The sequence below is a fragment of the Peromyscus californicus genome, unplaced genomic scaffold, assembly GCF_007827085.1.
Source record: "Peromyscus californicus insignis strain IS unplaced genomic scaffold, ASM782708v3 Scaffold_9__1_contigs__length_137607984, whole genome shotgun sequence".
Classification (NCBI taxonomy): domain Eukaryota; kingdom Metazoa; phylum Chordata; class Mammalia; order Rodentia; family Cricetidae; genus Peromyscus; species Peromyscus californicus.
In genome coordinates, this window is record NW_026294617.1 from 81,630,244 (window position 1) to 81,658,191 (window position 27,948).

Below are 27,948 nucleotides of genomic sequence, written 5' to 3' on the forward strand. Positions count from 1 at the left end.
TGGGAACCATGAAGAGACACCAGGCAAGGGCCTAGGAAGCTAGCAACGGTGCCGTGGGAGCAAGGCTGGAAAGGCACAGTGACTTGGGAAACAAGAAAGTCCTTCCACAAGAGGAGGGAGGCTCCCCTGCGTCAGCTGCTGAAACTAATGGAGAGGAAGGTGGACTGAGACTTGACCATGACGCCCAGCATCAAAGAGGTCACACAAGCCAGGACATAGGCTATCTTGGTGGACCCTGATTGGGGAAGGCCATTCGTGAGAGACAGGACAGGGCATTGCTATTGTAGGAGAGCTTCCTAAAGGGGATGGCCTTGGATGTGGGATTTAAAGGCCCAGGAGGGTTGGTTTTGCAGTGTGCCCACAAGGCCATCTCACGTATGAGAAAAGTATGGGTGTAGTCATGTCTAGGAGTGAGCCTCACCGAGTCTTTCAGCACCCCTCAGACCAAGGAAATCCATTCTTCAGGACTCTGACGCAGGGCCTTGGCATCCCTAGAATTCTGCCTTAAACCCCCAAGTGTCTGCTGAATTCTTGCATGGAGGACTGAAGCAGAGAGGGAGAGCTTGCTAGAGGAATCCTTTGGGGCAAATCATGGGCACACTGAAGTTCCAAAAGGTACAAAGGGAACAGAGTGGTCCTGCATGAGCCATGGAGACAGCTCCCTAGGGCAAATCCCACACCCAGAACATCCTGAATAATTCACAAGGCTGGTCAGCCCTACCCTGCCCTGCATTTTGAGCAGCCCCAATGAGCCCCATCTGCAACCTCCCTGACAGTTACCCCGAGTCAGAAGCCACAGGGCCACCAGGGGCTGCAGGACTCCCTTGTTTACTGGCGGCCCAGTGGGAGCTGCTGGCTGGCTGATTGCCTTGGCTGGATGCTCATTTACCCCACTCCTCCCTCTGCCTTAGTCCCATTATCCTCATTAGACGCTGCATGCACTGCTCTCCCTCAGCCCCCTCTCAGGGCACCCTCTCCCTCGGGCCAGTGGGAGGAAATGTCTTTCCATCCGGGCCAGGCAGACCTTCCATATTGGGAGTATTATATACCTCAGAGTGTCCAGGCCTTGCCTTTTCTGAGATTGCCTGAGGGACCAGGATTCCTCAAGCAAAGGACTAGTGACAGTCTACCAAAGGTTGAGAGAGAGAGAGAGAGAGAGAGAGAGAGAGAGAGAGAGAGAGAGAGAGAGGTGTTGACAAGGACTGCATCCCATATTCAGCCTTCACTAGGATCCTGGTGGTGAGTACAGGAGGTGAGCCACATGCCCCACATCTATGAGCTTTTCCTTCTGTAGAGGTAATGGGTGTGCACCAACTATTCTACACCCTTCACCTGGGCCACTTGGGACCAGCAGCCTTTCTCGGGTACCCAGGGTTGGAGGTTTCCTATGTGGTGCTGTAAAACAAAGCTAACTGATCCAGACAGGGCTGTGACCTGGCCTTAAGTGTAGTTGCTCAATAACCGCTCTACTGGCCGTGGGTGTCCTTATTTCTAGACTTGTCCTTCTGCAGTAGGCCCACTCTTGTAGCTTTAGAGGAAATAGCCTCACGACTGCCCGAGGCTCAGCACAGCAGGCACAGTTCCACTCTTCCTGTGACGCGTCCCTTAGCATTCAGAAGCCCTGCTGCCCCCTGGAGCTTGCCCACTGCAGAGCCCAGCTCCCACTGACGACCACAGCACAGCTCAGATTTACCTCCCCCTGCTCTTGCATCTTGCTACAGCACAGGGCTGACAGGGTAAGCCCATGCTGCCCTGTAGCCAGCCCTATGTGCCCCTCATCACTATGCTGTGCCTCTCAATGGTATAAATAGCTAATCTTTGCCTTACACAAGAATGAATGGGAAATCGTTAGGCAACTGGCTCCGGCAGCAATCCCAGACTCTGCTCCTCCAACGTGGGTGCTCTGTCTCCACCACCCTTTGCCTGCTTCTTCTGGCACCTGATAACACACAGTATAACCGGCAGTGACATTTTCCCCTGGAGGGATATTGTGAGGCCCTCTGGACACTGTCACAACTTTGAACTCCAGGATGTATGTGTGGGGAAGGGACTGTCTTGTATCCCCTAGATCAGCAGCAATTCAGAGACACCAGGGCCTTGAGGCAAAAGAGTGCTGACCAGAATAGCAACAGACTTGAAGCACTGGGACCATTTGGAGGCAGACTTCTTGTTTTCTCGTGGACCACAGTGTTCTGACTCCGTGTTCTCATTCTTGGTCTTGGAAAATGTCAAGGCTGGAACAGTTCTCAAAGATGATCCAGCCCAACTTGTGCCTGACACAGACAAGTCAGTTAGGACCGTGAGGGTCACACCACCTGCCCAGGTGACTCCATAAGCTAGTGGACAGGAGACACGTCCTTCCTACCACCGGCCCTGACTCTAGCTTCTCAGAGGGAATTCCCAGGCCCTGCTTGTTTTCCATAGCACCCCACTTTTGTCCCGAGGCCCCCATCCTCTCACTGTCTCTACAGTGAGCTGTCAAAGGGCACAGAACAAGGCAATATCAGCAGGTGAAACAAGATAGAAAGAGAAGCCATTCATCAATGTACCTCGATACTGAGCCAGCTAACCCCGACTCAAAACATCCCCTTGTGCATAATAAATATTCATACCTTGAAGGAGAAGGTGACACATGAGCTGCAGAGTCTAGGTCAGGCTGGTCCAGTTGCTAGCATATTTTTAAAGTGTTTGAGTGTCAACAGCAATATAGAAAAACATGCTATCTATAGCAGCCAGCCCCCACTCAAACGCCATGCCCCCAAACCCCATGCCCATCTGACTCTCATATGTTTTCCTCTCATGTCTGAGTTGACATCTACTTATTCTTCATGAATATTTCATCTTTTCCTTTTGAGACAAAGGAAGGTCTTAAGGGTCTCTCCAGGGCCACACCAACACTCAGGAATGAGAGATTTCCATGGAGTCCACTTAACCTTGGGATGAGGGCCAGTTGCTGGGGCTGGAGGACCAGGCATATTGTTAAGGCCTTCAGCCTTTTCTGGTCAACACAGACTAGCTTTTCCCTCAGTTTTCATGGCCTGAGAGATACTAGCTTACCTCGGAGGACTTCCATTTCTGTCATTTTAAAATTCTGTTCCACTGATGTTCTGAACTTGACATAGCCTGGACACCACCAGTAGGTGACTTTGGGAGTGGTTTCTAAGAGCTATTGTGTATTATCAACCAAAACATTTGGGTGGTGGGTGTGGAGTAAGCTTGGGGAAATCGAGGAGACAAAGTCAGAAGACCAGCATGTGTGGAATCGTGATTGCCGGTTTAGGGATAACCAGTGGTGCGCCTCAGCCTTCTGAGTGTGAGATGCTAAATGCCAGAGATGAAGCGTACTCCTCGACTCCTCAGAACAGGCTCCAGTGTTATCCCCCAGTTTCCATGTACGGTGACTTGGGCAGCCCACTCGGTTGCAGGGTGAGTGGTAGGAGTCATCCTGGGTGAGTTGACCTTCCTTTGATCGGCCTCTCTGGAGCTGGCTGGGAGAGGGCTCTGCCAAGATGCTTGCCTCTCCTGGGATGGCAGCCTATATGTTGTTCATAGTCCCCTCTGGCTCCTGTTGTCTGACTCTTCTGAGATGTCATTTTCTCTGTCTCTGAAGACTCTTCCTTCATTGACCCACTCAGTGTACACCAGCCCAGCTCCACACACCCATGCCACACGAGGTGAGTGGCAGCATCACCTGGAGGGTGCAGTGATGGGGACAGTGACCCAGTCAGTGTACACCAGCCCAGCTCCACACACCCATGCCACACGAGGTTGAGTGGCAGCATCACCTGGAGGGTGCAGGCATAGGGACAGTGTTTCCTCTACCAAAGCGTAGCAGTGCAGTGCCTGCCTGCCCTGCCTCTTGTCCAGGATCTTCATAGCGCGACCACTGCCACCACCCTGTCCTCCCCCCGACTTCCCCAGATTCAAGCCTCCAGATCAAATACATGGACACACAAGACCCCTCTTTAAAGTACCTAGGGTAACTGAGCTTTCTCTAGCTCTGCCCAGGCTCATTTCCAGCCTTGCCTTCCCATATCCAACCAAACCCCAGGGGCATGCAATGAGGTGGCTACCTACTGCCTTCCCGCTCTCCCCATCCTCCCCAGGAGACCTCTGTGCTTTCACATGACGTTTCTTTTCTCTTGTTGCCCAAGCATTGCTGCAGCTTGCAGGGCCCTTTGCCTGCATGTGGGGGTGGGGCTCCTGTTGGGCAGATGTGTTCAGTGTGCCTGTGGCTGGAGCTGGAGTAGCCACTCCCTAGCTCAGCTTATCCAGTGCTACTATTGGCTAGAAGAGAGTCCCTAGTCCTTCTTACCCCCTACTGAGGCCTGATGGGTTAAGGAGGGACCTAATGAGGTCTTTCCTGGGAAGCAGACGGGCTATAAGGAGATTGCAGATGAATACGGAGAAAAGAGAGGGTACCAATCCCCAGAAATAGGCCGAGAGTTGCCAGGAGAAACCAGGGAGGGGCCTCTGAAGGGTCTCACCTCTGCTTGGCACCCATGGCCTGGGGTCTTTCAGGTCTTGTCAGTTGATGGCCTGTGCTTACTTTCTTTCGGTCACCCTAACACTCAGAGCTCCTTTTTAGGCCACCAGGTAACTCCAGGGCAATGGAAAAAAACCCCAAGAAGTGCTGGGGTCTACACCTGGGCAGTTGCAAAACAGAATACGTGTTGGTAGCCAGAACCAAAGAGAAGCCTAAAAGGAGATTCTGGGGTTGGGCAAGGATCGCTGCTCCAGCCACTCCCACCCTGGCAGGCCTCTCTGAGCCCTCTCTGTACCTTGGAAGGCTCTGTTTCTTACTGGAATAATGGAGGCTACCTGTGTGGAGAGAAGTTGTCTTTGCCCCATGCAGCGGACTGGCCAGGGGCCCCACCCTCCTGGCGCCTTTGGCTGACTCATTTTAGCGACACATTGAGCTCTGCCAACTTCAGAGGAAGAAAACAGCTCTGTCGTGTGTCATGCAATGCAAGGCACATTTCTCTTCTGGAGAAGCTGGGGACAGGGCTGGCTTTGTGACTCGAGGCACCCAGTTGGAAATGCTGCCCCCACACCACCAGCAGCGGTCTCCAGCTGAGTCACTCCCAAAGGCCCTCTGAGGAGAGAGACACTGGAAAGAGCCCCTGCCCTCCCTGGATCAACACATTCAGTCAGCTGCTGAGAGGTGGCCGGCAATCAGGAAGGTGTAGGGAAGGACACACCAGCCAGCATGGTGTCCAGAGGCCACAGCGGATGTGGAGCGCTCTGCAGCTAGCAAGTTGAGGTGGGACAGGCTGCGTGGGCATCCTGCAGGTGTTGGGTTAGGACTCTGGTGGCATTTAGGGGGAGAAATTATGACAATTAAACTTTCTTTGGGTTTCTGGTGCTTTGGGGTAGGTTTGAGCGAGACCAGGGAAAGGAAAGGCAGGCTGTGGATACTTTCCTAATTCAGTCCTGCTGACAAGCCTTCTCTCTCTCTCTCTCTCTCTCTCTCTCTCTCTCTCTCTCTCTCTCTCTCTCTCTCTCTCTCCCCCTCCCTCCCCTATCCATGGCTGGGCAGACACCCAGCTCTCTTCAGGGAATGAGCGTACCCTAAGGAAAAACACTCCAACCTGATTTGGAAGATTTTTTTTTAAAATCAAAGAAACTCTGGCTGAACTCTGCTTCCGTTTGCATGAAATAGAAAAGGAGAATTGAGTGTGGGTGTACGTGCACACACACACACACACACACACACACACACACACACACACACACACACACACCTCTCACATCTGTACCACACTGGGGAAGCAATGGAAGAGCCTCACTCTAGGCCATCTCACCCTCTCCTCCCAGGGGACCCCAGCCACCCCAGAGAGGGGTACTTTGGTCCTTGTAATGAAGTACATTTGGAAGAAGAGAATTTCTTGTGTGCTGGGAAGTGGGCATCTTATTAATAGCCAGGAGTGTGGTTATAAGCCTCACACTGCATCCACAAGTGCTGTCGAAGGAGGGTAAAGATTACCCTCCCGGTCTTGGCTCTGAGATGCTGATAAGGGAGGCCAAAGTCAGCCAGGCCATAGTCTGGATTCGAGAGGTCTGGGAAGGATTCTGGTGTGAGGGTAGACCAAGCGCCAGCCCCCAAGAACCTTTGGTGAGCGTGATGTGGAGCCTGCCGTGGTGGGCTCTAGCTGCCCTTGCTTATGTGGCCTCCAAAAAAATAACATCACCTATTCCCTCAGTAGTCAAATGAGCAAAAACAACTGCTGCCCCAGGCCGGACATCCGGGCAGAAGGAAACCTGGGTGAAGGAGTGAGGCTTCCTAGGTTACGGTCACGGTTCTTGCTCCTGAGTCTAACGACAATACCTTATATGTTTATAAAGAACTTCCCAAATGCATTACCTCACTTCACCGTCTCAATACAGTAAGAAATCCATTTTATTGATGAGAAGAACTGGGGGAATTCCCTGGAGCCACACAGCTTTAAATTGATGGAGCAGAGAAGCAAAATTGAGATCAGTTTCTCATTTATTTATTTATTCATTCAAAAGTCTTACTCAATGGCCTGGATCTCACTATATAACTCAGATTGGCATGAAGCTTTGCAGTGATCCTCCTGCCTCAGCCCCACAGTGCTATGATTGTGGATACAGGCCACCACACCTGGTTGCATTGCTTTATATGCTCTAGTAGATTTATATCGTCCTTTGGCTCAAGGTGAATGGTTATAGACTTACTTTAGATACTTTGGAAAGAATGACAGAAAGAAGGAAAGAGACAGGGAAAGAAGTGGGGAGGAAGAAGGAGGTAGACAATATTTTCACAAAATCCCCTGTTGCTAAACAGTCATGTGAATGCAAGAGTCAGGAAGATGCTCCAGAATTCTCTGGAAAGAGGTCCAGACCTGTGAGGTTGATGCACCGGCTAGGTGAGGCCTAGAGGATTCTAGAATTAAGTAATTCTCAAAAAATGCTAGGAAGTGGGGTCGGCTAGAATGTTGTCTCTACGGTTAAGGGCATTTACTGCTCCGCCAGAGAACTGGAGTTTGGTTCCCAGCACCCATGTCAAGCAGCCCACAGCTATCTGTAACTCCAGCTCCAGGGAGTCTGACACCCTCTCCTGGGTTCCATGGGCACCTGCTACACATGGTCTATACACACATGCATCCATGTACAGTCAAAACTGCTGGAGGGAAGGGAAGGGTGGGCAGCAGAAAGGAGGTGGGCAGGCGTGCAGGCTCAGAAGTGGGGCAGTGAGGTCAGGCTGTGGGTGCCATAAGCCATGGCTACTACTCCCTTGTAATGGGAATCTTGAGGTGTTAGGTCATGGGTCTCCTTTTACCAGGTGTTAGGGCTGAAGCCTTCCCAAATTCTATCTGGAGGGCCTCCTACAACCCCCTCCAGGAACTGTCTCCAGCCAGTTAGCTTCTTGGTGGGCGGAGCTTTCAACCCGGGGGATGGGTAGTTTGAGTCTGCCTTTGAGCTTCTTTGCAAGTGTGGGTATCTTCTCAGCAACACAGTCCTGGGATCCAAGCAGCCAGTCAGCACTGTCCCCCTTCCCAAGCTGCGATGCAGACACTCCAGGAACAGGGACCACATCTTGCTATCAGAAGTAACAAGCTAATAGGACATCCTTATGTTTCTAGCACACTGTTGAATTTACAACACCCTTTTACCTGACTGTTTCGTTCAGTCCTTAGCAAATTTTGTGCAAGGCATTATCCCAGCTCTGCAGATAGAGACAGGTGAGCGGAGAGAGAGGCTGGGTTGTCTGGGCTTACAGAATAATAAGAACTTCCGTATATTTTGCTGTCACGGTGTAGTTGGCGCCCAAGACAATTGCAAGATTAAAAATGTGCTTAACACCTCGTACAGCAGTAGCAAAGGGGTGAGCGAAAGAATGTCAGATGGCATCCTGCAGGGCCCCAGACAACAGGCACGTCCTGCCTCCAAACACTGCTGAGCTGGAGGCCTCACTTTTGACTCGGAGCATCTGGCAGCAAATTCAGAGAGGAAAACATAGGCACAGAATTCAGCGTCCATTAAGTAAAATAAACCAGATGCTGGAAAGAGAGTCCTAGAGCAGGAAAAACAACACATCAGCATGGGGTGAGTTCAGAGCTCAGTTTTTGAATTCTAAACTTTATTCATCTCGTTAAGACTCAGTTTCTTCATCTGTAAAGTGGGAGTAATAATAATAGCCCCAAACTCAAATGAACAGAGTTTCAGTCAGCTAGAGGGTCACACAGTGAAACTCTCAATAAACCAACCAAACCAAAACAAAAGAGTTTCATGTGCTAGACATGCCGTAGCACACATCTGTAATCCGAGCGACGTGGCGGGTAAGGCAAAAGAATCATGGCAAGGCCAAGGCTAGATCAAAGCTAACCTAATCTACACAGTAGTTCTACACTAGCCAGGACTGCACAGAGACCCAGATCAAAAAACAAAACAAAAAGACAAAAAAAAAATCATTTATTTGTCACAACAAAGTTATGAGCTGGGTTTGCAAAGGGGTTTTAAATTTACTATCATTATTAATTACTATTATTATGTATGTATTACAGTGTGTGTGTGTGTGTGTGTGTGTGTGTGTGTGTGTGTGTGTGTGTACCTACGTGTTGTGTACATGTGTGGAGGCCGGAGGGACAACTTTGTAGGGGTTGGGTCTACACTTCTGAAAGCTTTACATGTGTCTGGAGATTAGGTCATCAGGCTTGTGGCAAAGGCTGTACCCTCTTAGCCATCTCGTCAGCCCAAATGAACCGGGTTTTGGAAGCTGGTGTAGACCAAGCTGGCCTTGATCTTGATCCCCCATCCTCAGCCTTCTCAGCGCAGGGATTAAAGGGTCCCTTGACACCATGCACCCCACAAATGAGTTTATCGTAAAGAGAAATTTAAAAAAAAAAAATGAGTCCGTGGAGTTGGTCGAGAGTCCAGAAGCAACGGACCTTGGATGATGCATGTAATGAATGTAGTCCTTGGTGAAAACCTCACAGAGAACTGGACTGTTTGGCATAAGGGTTAAAGAAAAGGAGCTCGGGTCAGGCTACCTGGACTGGATTGCACCCCCTTAAGACAAGTTGAGCAGGCGAGTTGATTTAGCATCTGTTCGCTTCTGTGGAAGATGTGGTAAGAGGAGTCTCTGTAAAGCCGTGTTGGGTGTTGCAGGAGAAAACCCACACCAGGTTCTTTACAGCCTGCACAGAGCAAGCTTCAAGGAAACACTGGCCATGAGCAATGTTTTCCCTAACTTATCAGTTATCTCCCTCCTGTGTCTGAGACAGATAGACCCTGGAATCCAGGCCACTCAACTTCCCCCTGCCACCCATCAGGCTTATTTCTATGAATGTCCCCTGAAGCCCTGAACCCTGGCCTTGTATTGGCATACGTGAGATGGGACTAGAAAATAAGCAAAGAGGTTTCAGCATGGGAACTCCATCTAGCATCAGATCAGCTGGACTGTCTGGCCCTTCAAAGCCTTCTTCTGATGTATAAGCTGGGAAGGAATCTCTAATCTCCAGGAACCCGGCACCCCAACACCGGCTACCACAGACGAGTCTTTACTCCAAATCTACAAACTGTGGAAGAGCCAGGCTCGCCACACAAGTCTTTAGAGAGGGTCAGTGAGACAGATCAAGTCATCACCCTCTTCTCAGGGTCAAAATTAGGCTGCAATAGAGGCAAATCCGGGGCATGCCGACGGCAAGTGGCCACAGATTTATAGGAACCACCCCAGTCCTGGGAACACAGGACCCTGTCGCTGGGCTTTCGGGTCTGCTTGGAACCAATTGATTCCACCGCTGTTTGGGCCCTTGCCTCCCAGAGGAAGTCACCTCAGCTGACACCGACAGGAGATGACTGGGTGGGGTGTGAGAGGAGAGGCAGGTGTGGGTGGGGGAGGCAGGAAGAGGTGAGAGAGGAAATGCTGGTGCCTGTGTGGGAGGCCAGGAAATGCAGGGCCTGACTTAGGAGAGGAGCGGTAGAGAAAACCAGGATGAGAACCCCAGGGATAGCCAGCCTGAGGGCCGGGGCTGTGGCCTGCGGAATGGTCGGCCTTGATGCCTCGGGATGGGGCTCTTCTTGAGCCAGTAGCCAGGTTTGCCATGCTCCTTCAGGGCAGAGGAACTTCCTCTGAGAGTCAGAAGGGAGGATCTGAAGTCTGCTGAGGAACTCAGGCACCCCCAGCTGTAGCTCTGAGGCCTCCCCCTGCCTTAGCTCTCAGGTATCTCCACCTGTAACCCTGGCTGAGCCTTGAACAGCGTGGCTGCTCCCCCACCCTTTTCCTCCTAGCCTGAGCCTCAGTCCCTCACCACTCTGCCACTGCACTCTGCCTGGAAAGGAGGAAATAACCATTAGTGTCGCCTGCTCACCAGTGGGTGCCATTAGCCGGCTCTGGCAGAACACGCGGCCTATAATTTTTGGAGGCGTTACAATAATGGAGCTAATTTGGTATTTCATCATGTCCTCCCGGGCAGGCTCACAGAAAGGGGGAAGGGCGGCCTGGGGCCTGCCTGCTTCGGAACAAGCTCTCTCAGTCAAGAAGAGCCTTGTCCTTCCTCTGGTGTGCTCAGGATCCTGAGGACTTTTTCTCTGGGGTCTTTGTCTTCCTCTGCTGCGCCGACAGCCTTACCTTCTGATGATGGGGCTGCCAGAGAACCCCTCAGAGGCCTCGGGGGCCACCCCTAGCCAGCGCCACCACAGCAAGTCAAAGCGGGGGTGGGGTCTAAACCTTGACAGGATGTCTGAAGAGTCACATACAACCTACCATGTAGAGGGCCTCAAAAGCGCCCACTCACTGGCCACAGAGTTCACCCCGCTCCATGGGAGGGAGGTCCAGTGTTGTTTCACAGCTGAGGACAACAGTTCACGGAGGATAGTGACTTGTCACACACATCATTTTGCTCGGTAGCACTGAGCTGCAATTTAAACCCAGGCATCCCCACCGCCACCCCGCCACTCCTCCGTGTCTCCGTTTAACATTTCTCCTAAGTTCATCCATTGCTGGGGCACCTGACCTGCAAGTCTCCTTTGGTCTGATGGGTGAAGCCCGAAAAATAGCATCCCCGGGGCTCTAAAGCTGCCTAGAGCCTTAGGAGCCTAGGTCAAGAGATGGCCCCCTTCCCATCTTCCACCTGGGAACTACCCAAAGCCGCAGCTCCTTCCTCTTCCAAATGCAGACTCAGACTTTCATAGCGCACCCCTGAGCCCTTAGCCCACAGGACAGGCAGATGGGACAGCCACCAGGAGTGACAGTCACCACCTGAGCCAACATGGCAGGAAGTCTACAAACTGCACACTTGCTCCAGAGGAGAGGGGCTTTGCCTGTGAGCAGCTGGTCAGGCCCTCCCTGTGCCTCTCTCATATGCTTCCGAAGCAGGGCCTGCGACCGACACCTGCCCAACGGAGAGCTACCTCAAGGATGACAATGCCACCCGCGGCCCATGGTCAGAGCGCTCCAGAGGAGTGACGTTTAAGTTGTACCACTAGGAGGCAGAACCCCAGACCCCTATGGGGTTGTTTGCAATGGCTCCCGTGCAGTGGACCCTCCTCCCCTTCGATTAAATAAAAGGCCAAGACCCCAGCTCCTCACCAAACTCCAAGTCACGAGCTCACTATTTATACTTAATTATGAGTGCCGGTAAAAGACGATCAAATGCTGGAAAATTTTAAAGCCAGGCAAACAACAGTTTATTTTGGAGAAAAGTAGATGGAGTAAAGATGGATACAGGACCCAAGAGTGGTGGTGCATGCCTATAATTCCAGCACTTGGGAAGGGGAGGCAGGAGGATCAGGAATTTAAGGACATCCTCTGCTGCATAGTGAATTCAAGGCAGCTTGAGCTACATGAGACCCTGTCTCGGAAACCGAAAGGGAAAGGAACGGATATGGGCTTTAAAAAGCGCAATGGCATAATTAGAATGATAGATGGTAACTAGGGGAAGGGCGTAAGCAGCCACAGAAACACTGTTGAGGACATCAAGGTGATGACTTCTTGAACTCCACGGTGTCAAACTACTGGGAAAGGTGGGAAAGGGTACTCCCAGCTGAGACTGGAGGAGTTGGTGGATTACCTGCCCCTTGCTGCCTAGTGACATGTGACCAGTATCATCTTGTTGCAGACTACAGAGATCACACTTTAAGGGAATGAACTCTAAGGTTTGACATCTTCAGCTCTCCCAAGAAGCCTGTAGGGATGGCAGACCATGTCCTTACTCCTCATCAAGACCTAAGAAAGACAACCAGAAAACCAAGTCCAGCTTTGTGAGCGATAGAGAGGCTACACTTGACTTGTTCAGAACTTCTTCACTGATGGTATCCTCGCCACAATGCTGGCAGCTGCACCCCAACAACCCAAGTGGAAAGATCTGTGCAGAGTGCTTCTGGCCTTTCCACACAGCTACTACAAGTAGGAACGAGCTCTGACTTGGGGGTTCTGCCTGCTGCTGGAAGCTTCTTTCTGTCTTCCTTGAAAATGATGCATTGACCACAGGAACAGCTTAGCATCTGAGAAAATGGTAACAAACCAGATAGTTTTCATGGGAAATGGCAGGCTGAAGCTAGAGTGTCACACTGGCTGTTCAAGTGGCCAGGAGGTGAGTCCTCCTTCAGTCTGTGACACAGGGTGACACTCTCTTTAGTCCCTTGTAAAGAAGAGGCAGCAGGAAGACAGATGTTCTAAAAGGTCTAGTGCTTCTTGCTTCCAGAACACCAAAAGCTGTCTCCTCCCTGGGTCCTTAGCATCCTTTGATCTTCAATGAGCAGGGGCAGAAGGTGAGCTGGAACCTGGGCAATAGAGGCTGGCAGGGATGACAAAGAGCCAGGTCTTCCGAGTTAACATCTGAGACCAAATCAAAATGGATCACTCAGGCAGTAGCGAGGCATTTAACTCCTCTGAGTTCCAAGACAAGGTGCCCGTGAGAGTGGGCGCCTCTGAGTGAAATGAACTGAATACATATTAATTTCTCAGCATGGTCCCTAGCTGATGCTCCACAACTGTGAATTCTCTTTCTTGACTTTGACTTTAATCATTAAAAAAAAAAAAAAAAAAAAAAAAAAAAAAGGTTAAAAAGAAATGGAAGAAACTTCAAAATGCTGGCCAGAATGGCCTTACTCAAGTTGGTTCCTCTAACTCAGTGGTTCTTAACCTGTGGGTTGTAACCCCTTTCAGGGTCAAATGACCCTTTCAACAGGGTTTGCCTAAGACCATCAAGAAACAGATATTTACATTATGATTCATAACAATAGCAAGATTACAGTTATGAAGTGTCAATAATTTGTGGTTGGGGGTCACCACAACATGAAGAATTGTATTAAAGGGTCGCAGCCTTAGGAAGGTTTGAGAACCACTGCCCTACCCAGCAGCAATGTTAACAAACAGACTTCTGGGACCGGCCCACTGGTGAGAGGTGATTCTGAGAAGCTCCAAGTGCTGCTGATGTTGTCCGTCAAAGAAGTGCACCTGGGGATTACCTTAATAATTAAACCATAATGACTAAACACCATTACTTTTAAACCCTTTAAATTTGGGTGAGCCATTTTCTTGCTAAAAATGAACTCCCCGGCGTACCTCATGGCACACAGGCGGAGGCCCATGGTGATGCAGAGCAAACTCCTCCACATGGGCCAGGACTGGTCGAGGCTTCAATCATCAGGCTTTTGTTAAGCCCAACAAAGGAGAGGCTCAGTTAGGATGGTCACTTCTGCTCTGCCTTGGTATCTAACGACTTTGGTTACATTGGACCATGGTCTGTGCTACAGTGATCCCAACAGGGTCTGTCCCAGGGCGGCTTCAGAAGCTTGTCCTTTGCTTTCTCTATACACTGAGGCTGTGTTCATCAATAATGTGAGCACCTAGACCCTACTTTCAGAGATTCTGATTCAGAGATCTTAGATCCCACTCGGGAAATAATCCCCCATCTCTTAAAAATCTATTTTAATTTAGTGTGTGTGTGTGTGTTTGTGTGTGTGTGCGTGACAGAGAGAGAGAGACAGAGACAGAGAAAGACAGAGGTGTGTATGATGTCTGTGGGCACGGGCATGTCATAGGGTGTGTGTGAAGGCCAGAGGACAACTTTGTGGAATTGTTTCTCTTGCCTTCTACCTTCAGTTCCAAGGATCAGGCTCAGGTTACCAGGCTTGTTCAGCAAGCTCCTTTACCCGCTGAACCATTTTGCCAGCCCTAAGACCCCCACCTCCTGAAGCGACCTTCATGCAGAAGTCATGCCACTGCTGAGAAACACCTCCGAGGCCCTAGCCCGGGCTTTCTGTTATAGCACCCTGGGGAGACGGAGGGCCAAGGCAAAACAAGCGCCTGTTCCTGTCACCACTCTAGTTTTACTTTACACTGCTTGGAGATGGAATCCGGCGTCTACACAGGCCAGGCGAGTGCTCGACCACTGAGCCGCACCCCCCTTCTCAACTGTTCTTCCTGTCACTGTCTTAGCCAGGCAAGAGGCCCTGCCGTGTGGAGCTGCTCATTAGTGCAGCAGATACTCGGCCGCATGTGTAACATACCAGGCAGCATGTTCAGTCCTGGGAACACAGTGGTGAATAAAATAAAGGGTCTAGGGCAAGGCAAATGAAATAGCTGGGCGCGGGGCATCGAAAGGGCAGCCGTTCTCCAGGGCTAGCACGAAGCTAAGCGTGACTATCTCGTTCACTTTTGCCTCTTTTGCCTCTCTCCTACCCTGGTAAGTCCCTGTCCTTTAGGAGCATACAGCGGCAGGAACGGTGTGCAAGGTCCTGAGGCAGGAGGCCCCTGGGCATGGGAAGAGCCAGGAGATAGTCTGGGCTGAAGTTGGCACCGTTCATGCAGCCCCTCTGTGGGGCTTGGCAAGAGTTTACAGCATTTCTCCCAGGGCAAAGTGTGTTAGTGATTTTCTCACGGTTGTGACAACATGTCAGGCAGGAACAAGAGGGGATACCATCCGTCATGGCAGGGAAGCATGGTGGCAGGCTGTGGAGGGACAGCAGCCGGCAGCTGCTTGTTATACGGCACCTAAGCAGGAGGCAGAGAGCTGGGCTGGATGTGACCATCAGGGCTTGTCCCCTCACAATGCACTTCCTTCAGCCCCTCCTCCTCCTCCTCCTGAATGTCCCACAGATTCCCTAGAGAGCGCCAGTCTCAGGGGATCAAGTGTGCAAAGGCACAAGTCTGTGGGGGTCACTGCACACTCAACCACATCACGAGGGAAGCTTTGGACGGCTAGCTGGTGGGGCAGGGCCGGTCAGTCCTCTCCACGGTTTGGAAAGAATACTCTGGCACCTAGGTGGGAATAAAGGGAAGCAAGGAGCTCAGGCAGGCATGGGAGGTGGAGAGAGGTGAGGAACTCGAGATCTGGAGGCACAATTTGCTCGGTGTGGTAAAGAACTCAATGTAAAGAACTTCATGATGGTTTCTCATTTCTGGCTTGAGCACTGAGGCAGATGGAAGAGCCAACGAAGAGAAAACAGGGAAATGTAAACGAAGGATGGAAAGCTCCACTTTGAGCACCTGTGAATTCTGAGGTTTCTGTGAGACAGCCAGGCAGCAGTTCTCAACCTTCCTAATGCTGTGACCCCTTAACAGTTCTTCATGTTAGGGTGACGCCCAACCATAAAATTATTTTCATTGCTACTTCATAACTGTAATTTTGCTACTGTTATGGATCATAATGTAAATGATTGTTTTCCAATGGTCTTAGGTGACCCCTGTGAAAGGGTCGTTTGGTCCCCAAAGGGGTTGAGAGCCACAGGTTCAGAACCGCTGGTCTAGAGCCTAGGAGTGATGTCTGGAGGATCCATAAGCCCAGGAGTCGTGACTATGGTGGTGGGTATTAGCATCATGGATGCCTGAGGGTAAAGACATCCCAGGCCTGGGCAATGATGAGAACCCAGTAGGCAGAGACAGGGTCTCTAGGAAGAGCCACAGAGGAGCTGGGGAGGAGTAACCCATCAAATAGGAAGGGAACCAGAGGAGGTTCAGCAAGACCAAGAGATCCTGGAATGAGAGAAGCAGGAGGCTGGTAAAGACGTAAACCTTCAGGGAGCCCAGCCCCAAATCTCCAGAGATGCTGGAGTCAGAGAAGCTGTCAAGCATGCCCCAGAGCTCTGTCTACTTGCCACCTCCAGGGGAATTGCTTGCAGAAACCTTCCCCAGCCACCCTTGGGGACTATCTACTTGGACCAGAGCATCCTTCAGAGAGATCCTGTCACCACAGCCCGGTGAGGGACAGCGAGCTGAGATCACTTACTGCTGAGATGCCACCTTCTTCCCTGGGAAAACTGACAACTGACAGCCACCTACCTGGCAGGACAAGTTGCAGGCAAGGAATGAAGACAGATTCTCATCATTAGCATCACTAATTTGCCACTTACTCCTTCCTGCCACCCCGGTATGCCATTAATGAAAAACCAATAGCAGCAGCAACAGATTTGAGGGGAGCCGCACACCACCCCGCCCCACCCTGGCCCCTCTTGGACAAAGCACCTTCTGCCACAGACTGGCTTTAGAAGGCGTTGCCTCCATCCCTTCCAGAACCTCCCCAAACTGTGTTCTCCTCAAGCTCCCTTCCTCCCATGCTCGATATACCCTCTCCCAGCTCCACCCACCTTCTTGAAGTCATTAGGAAGAGAGCTACCTTCCCAGTGTGATCCTGACCCACATGGCTGTCTAAAAGAAAGAGTGTGTGTGGAACTCTGAACCTCTTGCCAATGGCAGGTTCAAAAGGAGAGGCTGAGGAGGTTTCCTAGGTGTCCCTCAAGATGTCCAGATACTCAAACATGTACCCCCCCCCCCACTGATGTGCTTTAGTCGCTCAGGGGGGGTCCCCTGAGATCAAGCACAGCTCGGGTGACCTCAGTCTTGCTCCTGGCACCTCTGCTCCCAGGAATCACCAGCTCTTCCACAGCCATCCCAAGCTCTTGGCATCCACACCGAAGTAGAAGCTAGAGAGTGTTGAGTTCCTTTAAGGCACCTCCGTGCTAATTGATCATTTATTCATAACCCGGCGAGGGCTTTGGGGCAGAAAAGCACTTGTGAGAGAGACAAGCAGGCAGGGAATTCTGAACACATAGAACCTGCCCCAACAAATTCAGCGGGAAGCACCAAGCAGCTAGAACCAGCAACCCAGCAACCCAACAGATACAGCCCATCTCTCCACCTCTGCCACCCTCGGCTTTCTCAATGAAGCCGTGAAAGCCCAGGCTTGAGGGACACAGGGCATCACCTCATCCCCTGGGCCTGGTGCTCGCAGCAGGTGTCCCCAGTTGGCACCCTGAAACATTATCCCTACCTCCATGGCTCACTCTCTCAGCAGGAAGCCAAGCCAGCCATGTGGAGGTGGGGCGTTCTAGGTGTCATTCACTTGCCTCCACACCAGCCCCATCATCCAGTAGGCCACCAGATCCTATTGCTTCTATCTTAGAGATAGCCTGCTTCTTCATTATGGCATGTGTCACACATGGGAACACACCCTCAAAACAGGCCAGGAGGTCAGGGAAGGTGGCCCAAGAGGTGGTGACAGGACAACTGGCCCGGAAGGACAAGCGTTCTCCAGGACAACCATCAGAAGCAGGGAGGCTTCATTTCAGGCAGTGGGAAGAACAAGGTGATGGCATTGAGGTGCAGAAGATTTGGGGAAGTCTGAGGAGGGGGACAGTTGAGGCAGCATAGGCCAGTGCTGGAAGTGAGGGCTCTTGAGCCTGAGTTCACATCCCAGCTCTGTCACTGAGAACTGTGTGTCCTAGGGCTGCGTGTATCACCTCCGCACCTCCATGTACCTATGGGGGAAGGGGGCTGGGATGGCTAGTGCTAATCACAAACTTGACGGAATCTGGAATCACCAGGAGACTAGGCACGAGGCACACCTGTGAAGGATTAGGTAGCCTCTGGAAATGCCTAGGAGGGACTGTCTTGATTGAGTCCACTGATGTGGGAAGACACAGATCTTAACTGTGAATGGGACCGCTTCCTGGACATGAATCCCGGGTTGCATAGAACGAAGAAAGGGAACTGAGCATGGGCATGCCTACTTTGTTCTCTCCTCTTTGTAAACTGTGGTTGCAATGTAACTAGCTGCCTCAAGATGCTCATGCTCTGACTTCCCAGCCATGAGGGCCCATAACCTTGAACTGTGAGCCAAACTAGCCATTTCTTCCTTACGTTGCTTTTGCCAGGGTCCCTCATTATGGCAACAGGACATAGTAACCAAGTAACTAAGGTAGGTGCAGGGTACCAACAGGACCCATCTCACGAGGCTTTTGTGATGACTAGGAGCTTGATGGACAGAAGTCCTTAGGACAGGATGGCACATAGTAAATACTCTACGATGTTCTGATTTTGTGGTTGGATGTAAGGCAACTGGGGAGGAGTGGTGGAAGGTGAGGGGGGCTAGCAAGGAGGTACGGGCCAGCTCAGTAAGGAGCTTGATGCCATTTAGTTCTGGGGACAAAGGGTCTTCAGGGAGGGAGCTGGAGGCAGAAGGTGGAAGAGGCCCGTGTCAGAGCCACTGTGCATCTGTTGTATAGACTGGCGCTTTTGAATGACATTTCACTCGGAGAAGAGGTTGTCCAGCTCTACAAAACATATGGGAAGGGGGGAGTCATTGAGGAGTTTTGACCAGAAGAGCAACGTTCTGGTTCCAGAAAGGACAGATCTGACGTATGGGCAGAGGGCGTGGGAAGGTGGCAGGAGCCGGCGAGACAGTGTGGGTCAGAACTAAAACAGTTCCACGTGGAGGGGAAGCACTTCAGGGTCTGGGGAAAGTCAACACAGCTTCCGTGAGAGAGTGGGGATGAGAGTCATGCTCTCCCTTCTTCTCACGCCACCCATTCTTTCCACACCTGCTGAGGCCCTCCACCTGCTTCTATTCCTCCAGAGACTCTGCATTTCATGGGGGATGGTACCTAAAGACTATCAAGGCTTCCTCCACCTCTCCACAGTCTCCTCTCAGCCTCTTCCTCCTTCCTGGCTATGCCCAGAACTAAGCCACATCCCTTCTTGGGGCACCAGGCCCGTAAACTCCTCCCCTTCTCTGGGCACCAGGCCCATAGGCTCCTCCCCTTCTCTGGTCACCAGGCCCATAGGCTCCTCCCCTTCTCTGGGCACCAGGCCCATAGGCTCCTGGCCTGCTGCCTTTTTACTGAGTGCTCTCCTTCCACTCTTGGCTCCTGTTGTCCCTCAGCTTTCAAAGCTACTCTGTCTGTTGTAGCCTTTCACCCCCACTCTCTGTCCTGGCTCCTTGGATGCATCTGGCTTCATCTATCTTTGTCTCCATCCCCTACAATATAATCTCCCAGTGGGATTTAGTTTTGCCTTACACTGTCTCTGTCTCTGTCTCTCTGTCTCTGTCTCTCTTTGTCTGTCTGTCTGTCTGTCTCTCTCTCTCTCTCTCTCTCACACACACAGAGTAATTGTGAGATGAATAAGAGGAATGGTCTTCAGTGGGTGTCTGGGGAGTAGGGGACAGTGAGTTGAAAACAGAAGGAACAGATGTAGAGTCTCTCGTCACCTGAAGAATCAAGGACAAAGACTCATGTGTGGACCACGAGGCACTCAGGGATGGCCCTGCCCCTGTTCCCACCTCATCTAGGCTACTGTCTATCCCCATCCCTTCCCTGCCACACCCTTTGGCTGTATGGAACCTCTCAAGTCCAACTGTGTCTTCACGTACTGCAGATCCATATACCTGGAGGATCTTGCTTGATGCCATCTGCTGACAAACACCTTTTATTCACTTCTCTAGATCTTGTCAAATATCACCCTCTCTGGAAAGCCTGCCCTGATACTTCTGCCTGAGTTTTTCGCTCTCTATACTCTCCCAGGTCTACCCAACTCTGTTACTGTGCTCATATTATTACACAAACCAGCCCTGACTGCCTTCCTCTCTTCTGTCTCCACCTGGAGACCATGAAGTTTCTATAACAGTAGTAATTAGAACAGCGAATCCATACTGAGCACTTACTCTGTGCTAAACACTAAGCCAAGCATTTTGCATGAATCACCTTATTTAATCTTTTCAATAACCCTAGGAGGTAGGTTGGATATTAGCCCCAAGTCTATGAAGGATTGCATAAGTTGTATTACTCATGAATCCGAGCTAGAACTTGGTCCCAGAGCTGCCTGATCCCAAATCCATATTCTCATCTACTACCTGTCAGGCCCTAGGCTAGGCATGAAAAAGTGAAATGATAAGTGAAGCCAGATCCCAAACCTACTCTCAAAGGGCCTACAAGCATCCATCATAACATCCCCAAATTAATGTTCAGGTTATGTGCTGTGACCCATGCTGTGAAGAGAAAGGCACAGATACCAGGAGAGTTAGCCTGGCTCAGAGGCTCCAGTCTCTACCTCTGACTCATCCTTGTGCCTCAGCCCTAAACCTCAGGCCTGCACAGAGGGGTTAATCACTGCATGCTTCTTTACCCATCAGAGTAGTCCTTTTGGCTTCTACCCCACCTCCCTTCCAGGTCCACTTGGCCCAAAGTAACTTAACAGCACTTACTGGCCAGTGTCTCTAAGAGCCTTTTTAGGTCTCCTGTGGCTCTCCTGAAAGTGTAGTGGATGCTTCTCTGCTGATGGTGAGAGATTCAGACAAGCTACTTAATGATTAAGAGACTAGACGTGTTCTCTAAAAGATGGGAAGCATCGCTCTTGCTTTGCCCAGCCTGGATTCCCCAGGCAGACTCAGGGCACGGACGCCACTCCTTGCCTGTTTAGGAAGCAGCATGATTAGCCCTGGAGAACAGCAAAACCTTTAGGGGACTATGAGAGCTGAAGGTTTGAAAGTGTTTGGACTGTCAAACGAGATTGCTAGGTTCTTTGAGACGGGCAATGGACACCAGTTCAGCATCCTTGGACCATCTCAGCAGGTGATGGTTGACAGATTAGAACTTCTAGTGTAAACTCTTAGGTCTTGTGGCTTGCAGGATAGATATTGAGCACCACCCTTTCGTTTTACAGGTGAGAGTTCAGAGATGTAAAGTGACTTTCTCAAGGTCTCACAAGCTAACCAGCAGCAGAGGAACTAAAAGCCTGGGTCTCTTGGATTGTGGTTCACTGTTCTTTCCTGGTCGGCATACTATAGGATTTATTATTATTATATCATCATCATCATCATTTACTATGTTTAGGCTTATGTTAAGTGCATCAAGGAGAAAGAGATGCTTTAATGATCTGTGGCAGACAGCTGCTGTGGAGCCTATGAAAGCAACGTCACAATGGATCCCCCCTTAGAATCTTGCTGCCCAGGCATCCTGGACCCTGAAGCCAGGGAGCATGCTGCTATCGTGGGCAGAAACATTGGTGGGTGGAAGATGTGTTGCACTTAGGACAGGTTTCTCCAGAAGCCAGTTTTCTGCTTCCCCTCCCCTGCCACCAGGCCCGCCTCCTCCCAGCTTCAGCCGAGCTCATTGCTGGTGGGATCAGCCCTATCCACCCCTCGGTTAGCAGAGGGGGCAGAGCCGGTTTCTGCCACTTTGTGGACATCAGTGACCTCTCCCACTCTGGGAGCACATTACTGCCCTCAGGCAGCCTCTGACATCCGGTGGAGATGAAAGCACCAAGGCACCAGCTGGTCTCCAGCCCCTGGTTTTTATTAAAGGCCAAAGTCTCAAACATTCCTAATGAGGACAAAAGGCTGGCAAGGTGTGTAAAATTGGGTTGAAACCTGAGACAGGGGTCAGAGCAGAGAGAGGACTGGGGCCCAGCTGGGGCCTCCCTTCCCACTAGGTACGGGGACTACTGGCAAGGACTGACTGGCTGCTGTGTATTTACCTCCCACCTCTCCATTTACTCAGAATTAACCTACTTGGCTTGAGCAGATACCCCAGCCCTGTGTTGTCTGCCCGTGGAGTGGAACAACATCCCTTAGTCCACCGAATCCCAGCAGCTAGCTGGCCAGCCAGCCTGGGAGACCCAGACTGCCATAGCAGAAGCCCCTGAAACTGGACTTCGGCCCCCAGACTCATTTCCTTTCTGAATCATAATGGGATTCTGGGCCAGTTTCTGTCTGGGCCATCAATGGAGAGTGAAGTCACCATTAGGTGTGGGGTTCTGGGGGTTCCATACACATCTAGCACCCACATGTCTTCACATCTCATGGGGAAGGACAGCCCTGCAAACCGAGGGGGTCCCTTGGCCCAGTACTTCCCAAAGGGAGCCATCCTTGAGAGCTGTTCCCAGAGACTCCATTTACCCTGATGGATCCCAGGTAGGCAAAGCCAATCTCCCAAGTTCATACACAAACCAGCTCATATGCCCTGAAACAGATAGCATATGGAAATGCCACCCTGCTCCTATGGCATGGCAATGATGGGGACATGGTGATGGCAGCCTTTGCTTATTCCCTGTTAGAGGAGCCAGAGAGGCTTCCAGAAGTCTTCCCAAGGCCCTACCTTGATCATAGCATGGACACAGACATCCCTCCTGCCAGGAACCTTTTGGCTGTAACGCAGTCATCCTTGCTTGCCGGCACCTGCAGCTCCTTGTGTATGCTGTTGGCTGTCACCAAAGCACACGTGGTTTGCTAGGCAGGGATCCTCCACCCAAAGGGCCTTTTGTTAGCTACTCCATGGTAGGGGAAGGCACAAGTGAAGGAGTGAGTGACGTGGTGATTCCCAGGAGCTATTCATCAGCTATGGAGTTATCTAAGCAAGGGGGAGAGGATTTCGGCCTACGTAACGTTATGTGGAACAGAAGTTGGCATGCAGAAGAGAGTAAATGAGGACGTGAGGTGGAACTCCATTACTGAAAGCCCCCAAACAAAAAAGCGGAGTCTTGATTCGGAAGCCGAGCAAGGGAGGAGCTGAGGTGTTTAAGCAGGGACATTGACATATGAGTGTCTGGCACTAAAGGACTTGCTAGTCATGCAGCCTCGGGCAAGTCCTTACCTTCAGGAACATTCGTTTCCTCCGGTGTGAGACAGGCATGATAGGAGCTTTCACCTGGTAGTGCCAGCTAGGGCTCACCGAGAGAAAGCAGCTAAGGACTCCCCGGGCAAGCGGACAGCACATAGTGCTGGCTCCTGTTCCTGCACCTAGTGAGTCTGAAACGGTGTCTGGGACTATCAGCAGGGTCAGACTTAGAGCGCTGTTAAGGGAAAGAGGGAGAGAGGAACTTCTTCTTGTATCTCACTGACTGCTTCTGTCAGAGATGGTGTGTTATCCAGACGTGTCACTGATCATACAGATGGACCCCAGGCACAGAAGGGGACAGTGATGTTCCCACAGTTCCAGGGCACAGGGCAGCTTCTGGGTGCCCCTCCCTTGATGAGGGGTCTGGGAAGACGCCTGAGAAAGGTGGGAATTTGAGCACCATCATTGACTGGTTGACTGTGTAAGTGTGGGGACAGTATCCACTCGGCCCCGCAGCATGTCTCCAGGAAGCATTCAGAAAATAAGAACAGGCCAGCCCGGGCTGGAGAGACGGTTCAGAGGTCAAGAGCACTTGTTCTTGCAGCCCACATGGTGCCTGACGACCGTCTCTAACTCCAGTTCCGGGGCATCTGACACTCTCTTTCGACTTTCATAGGCACTAGGCACACACACGCTGTACATGGACAAAATGCACACATAAAGTGGAATAAATGAATCTGGAGCCTGGGGCCTGTGCTGAGACACTTTGCTCAGCCTTGGTGTAGGGAGGAGAGGACTGGACCCGCCTCATCTGAATCTACCAGGCCGAGCTGAATCCCCAGGGGAGACCTGGCCTTGGAGGAGGTGGGAATGGGGGGAGGATTGGGAGGGAAGGCTGAGGGGGTGGGAGGAGGGAGGACAGGGGAATCCGTGGCTGATATATAAAATTAAATTAATTATAAAATAAAAAAATAAATCTGAGAAAAGAAGAATGAGGAGGAGGAGGAACCAATCAATGAACAGATGGATGTAGTCAAGGTACACCTGACTGAACTGTCTAAAAATTCTGCTAGGATCACCTCCCCACAGTAATTTATTAACTCCCTTCTCTGTCTGACTTTTTCCCCCTTAATACTTCTGACTAATTTGTTTGCCTTTTAAAATATATATATAGTGTCAGGTAGTGGTGGCTCACGCCTTTAATCCCAGCACTCAGGAGGCAGAGCCAGGCAGATCTCTGTGAGTTCAAGGCCAGCCTGGTTTACAAAGTGAGATCCAGGACAGGCACCAAAACTACGCAGAGAAACCCTGTCTCCAAACAAACAAACAAACAAAAACCCAAAATATATATAGTACCTATGACCCTAATTGTAAGCTCTGTGAAGGTAGGGGTTTTTGTCTCTTTGTTCTCTCCTGTAAATCAACACCCAGCATTTGGCAGGTGTTCAATAAATATTTTTGACTGAATAAATGTGTGGATGAATGAACCAGTACAAGGCCCCATCTGGAATCAGAACCACCTCAAACTCTGGCATCATCTTGTTCCTCTGCCTCCTCCTCCCCTAACCTACCTCTGGGAGATAGATCCATGTCTTTGAATTCTAAGCCGTCTGTACCCCTTTCAATAAATAGGAAGCAGGCAGAGAAAGCAATCTGTTGAGGCGCTCTCTCCTACAACAGATGGGCCTGCTTGCCATCTCTCTAGAAAGATGCTGTGACTTTCTAGGAAGGGACACTCTGCTCTCTCAGAAGCTTCCTAGGAAGGGACACTCTGCTCTCTCAGAAGCTTCCAGGGATCCCGAGTCAGGATGATTCTGGGGTAGGAGAGGCAACAGAGCGTGTGTGTATTTCTGAAGGATCATCACATTTAAGGGAAGAGGACAAACTGGATGTGAGGCGGGTCATAAAGCACGGGATGGCAAGTGTACATCTGGCTGGTTGGCAGAATGGCCTCAGCAGGGTATCGATTCCTTGCACGTCTACTTCTAGACAGGAAGATAGAGCCTGGGGCCATGGCAGCCGGGTCATGAAAGACAATAAGCTGAGAAACAGAGCAGAAAAGAGTTGCAGATGTCCTGGAAGAAGAACGTTTCAGGGGCTGGAGTGTGTGTTCTGACCACATGACTGGATAGATGGGACGTCGACGGCTCAGTAACAGGGCAAGGGCATATAAACACTTAAGGTCTGCAGCCATGGCATGCATGCATAGGGCTAGTGTCCAAAGCAGGATACACAGATGGGGCCAGAATCTGATCAGAAGCAAGAGGGATGGGCTGCAGGGCCGCTCCGGTGGCAGAGTGCTTGCCTAGCAGCTCAGAAACCAGTTATGACGATGCAAGCTTGTGAGCCCAGCCAGTGCTCAGAGGCTAGAAGCAGGAGAATTAGAAGTTCAAGGTCATCCGTAGCTGCAGAGCAAGTTTGAGGTGAGCCTCAAACTGGTCTCAAAATTTAAAACAGTGAGAGAGAGAGAGAGAGAGACAGAAAGAGAGAGAACACTGAAGAGGTGAGTATTTGAAGGGGCATCATTGTAATCATTGCCCTTGGTTCCCAGTAACCCCAGATGATACCAGTCCCTTGGGTCTTAAACTCATCGACTCCTGCAGTTCCGAACACTTTGGGCTCCAGAGCTCCCCACAGCCATTGCCAGGAAAGCAAGGACGCCTCACCTGCTCTCTCATCTGCTTCTTTTGCAGGAAAGTGTGGACCTGGGAGAGATCATGTTCTCGCTCTGCTACCTGCCCACAGCAGGCAGGCTCACCCTCACAGTGATCAAGTGTCGCAATCTCAAGGCAATGGACATCACAGGCTACTCAGGTACCTCTCCTAGCCGGGGCTTGTCATTTGGCCTCCCTGAAGTCCAGTGGGATTTAGAAGAGTATTCAGGAAGAAGGGGCAAGAGTTGCCACTCTCCTTAGGAGGCAAACTGCCTGCATCTGAATCCCCTTCTGCCCCCTCCTTCCTATGTAAAGATGTGGATTCTGTACTGGTCTTCTGCCTCTGTGTAGGCATAGATCTGCCATGACTGACTTGAAGGAGGAAAAGATTGTTTGGCTCACAGGCTCTAGGGTGTCAGCCCGTAGTCATCTGACCCTCCTACTTTGAGCCTGTGGTAGCCCAGTACCTCATGGCAAGGAGACCTGTTAGGGGAGCCTGTTCCCCTCGTACCAGCTGGGAAATAAGGAGAGAGGAGTGAGATCAAGGTCCTAATATCCCTTTCAAGGGCATGTCCCCAGGAGTCTAGAGTTTCTACCATGACTAGTCCCACAGGCTGGGGACCAGGGCTTCAATATCCTGGAGGGACATTCAAGATCTAAACTGCGGCAGTTTTTTTACATCTGAAAAGGAGGAGTGTCAATCCTGTGCACTGGTCAAATTTAGAATATGCTCAGTAATCCACACACTTGTAGGCACTCAGTAGATACTATTCTTATTAGTCTCGTTGTTGGTGAAGGGCAGTCTTCCCAGTTAATATGGGGTTCCAGAACTTACAGAAGTTATATGGAGTTGGAATGTAAGTGTTAACAGGTTCACCCAGGCCTGGGGCGGCAGTCTGCAAACTGCGTTCACCAAAGGAGTGGATACACTGGAAAGCAAAGTGCATTTGGGTTCAAGTATTTGTGGTTTTCCTGCAAAGCTCCTGCATCGGTCTTAGCACCACAGCAGCTGCATTGAATAGAAATCTAGTGCAGTTCCAGCCGCGGGGAGACGCTTGTGTGAAGGCGGCTGCAGAAACTTGCAGACTTGACGGGGTACAAGAGGTTCGGTCCTTCCTGCTGCTCTGCAGGTTGTCATAGGGCAGCAGTTCTAAACCAGTTCTAAACCCCTTCGGGGTTGCGTGTCAGATATCCTGCATGTCAGAGATTTACATTAAGATTTATGACAGTAGCAAAGTTACAGTTATGAAATAGCGATGAAAATAACGTTATGGTTGGGGTTCACCACAGCATGAGGCACTGTATTAAAGGGTCGCAGCACAGGGAGGTTGAGAACCCCTGTCATAAGGGAACTTATCTGTGTTTTGAGTTAACAAAGCAGTAGCTTGAGGCCTGGAAACCTCCTTCCCCACTGTGAGTTCAAACGGCCCTGAGATGTGTATTAGTGAAGCCTTCCAGAGAATTTCCCAGAGAGCATGGGGCTGCATCAGGATACTGAATATGGGAAGAGGCTTGGTTTGTTTCCTAAGACCTCCATCCAGTCTTGAAATGATTCTGATTGTCAGTGTAAAACCATACGGAAGGCATCTCTGACCTTGAATGAAAATACAGAAAACAATTTTCCAAGTGTTTCTTTTGTGTTCACTATTTATTTTCCTGGAAATATGATTACAAGTGCCAGGAAAAGGAGATGATAGTGGGGAAAAACATAGTGGCACACATCTGAATCCCAGAGTCCGGGAGGCTGAAGCAAGAAGACTTCAATTGGAGGGCTATCTAGGCAAATAGCAAGTTCAAGGCCAGTGTGAGCTACGTAGTGAGACCCTGTCCCAAAAACACAAGAGCGGGCTGGAGAGATGGCTCAGCGGTTGAGAGCACTGGCTGCTCTTCCAGAGGTCCTGAGTTCAATTCCCAGCAACCACATGGTGGCTCACAACCATCTGTAATGAGAACTGGTGCCCTCTTCTGGCATGCTGTGTACATAATAAATAAATCTTTGGAAAAAAAAAAAAAACACAAGAGCCAGGTACGTAGCACAGTGCTAGAGAGAGTACTTGCTTAGCATGAATAAAACCCTGGATTCAGTACCCTCCATGGCAGAGAGTAAAATGAGAGAGAGGCTGATGGTCTAGCTGAAAACATCTGGGCCCAGGTACACCCTATGAAGATGGAGGAAGAGGTCGGGGGACTTGGAAACTGAGTTTTCTTTGAATCCTTTCAAGTCCCTGCTCCAGCCTCCCACAGTCACTGCAGTGCCCACTTGAGTCCTCAAAGCCCTCACCCAGGGCCCCCAAGCAGCTCTTCCTCCCCCAAAGCATCTGACTCACATCAGGATGCAGCAGAGAGCGTCATGAACCTCTGCTGACATGGGAAAAAGCTCTCGGCAACAGCAAGCCAGCTTCCCCCAAATACAGCCAATGTAGATTTCATTTTAATACCAAAATAAGTGCACACGAGGACAGAAATTCACTAAGGACTCTCAAGGCGGCTGAGGGAA

General features: G+C 50.8%; 1 protein-coding gene across 10 annotated transcripts in view; it reads left to right on the top strand.

The window, feature by feature from the left end:
• Syt6 (synaptotagmin 6) overlaps nucleotides 1-27,948 on the top strand; it is a 59,825-nt gene that overhangs the window by 19,402 nt on the left and 12,475 nt on the right. For all 10 annotated transcript variants that reach the window (XR_008216694.1, XR_008216695.1, XR_008216696.1 and 7 more), the window contains one exon: nucleotides 25,491-25,611. Coding sequence is in view for 7 of the 10 variants with exons in the window: in XM_052731898.1 (XP_052587858.1) it covers nucleotides 25,491-25,611 (121 nt within the window). In the remaining 3 variants the exon portion in view is untranslated. The remainder of the gene's footprint in view (nucleotides 1-25,490; nucleotides 25,612-27,948) is intronic.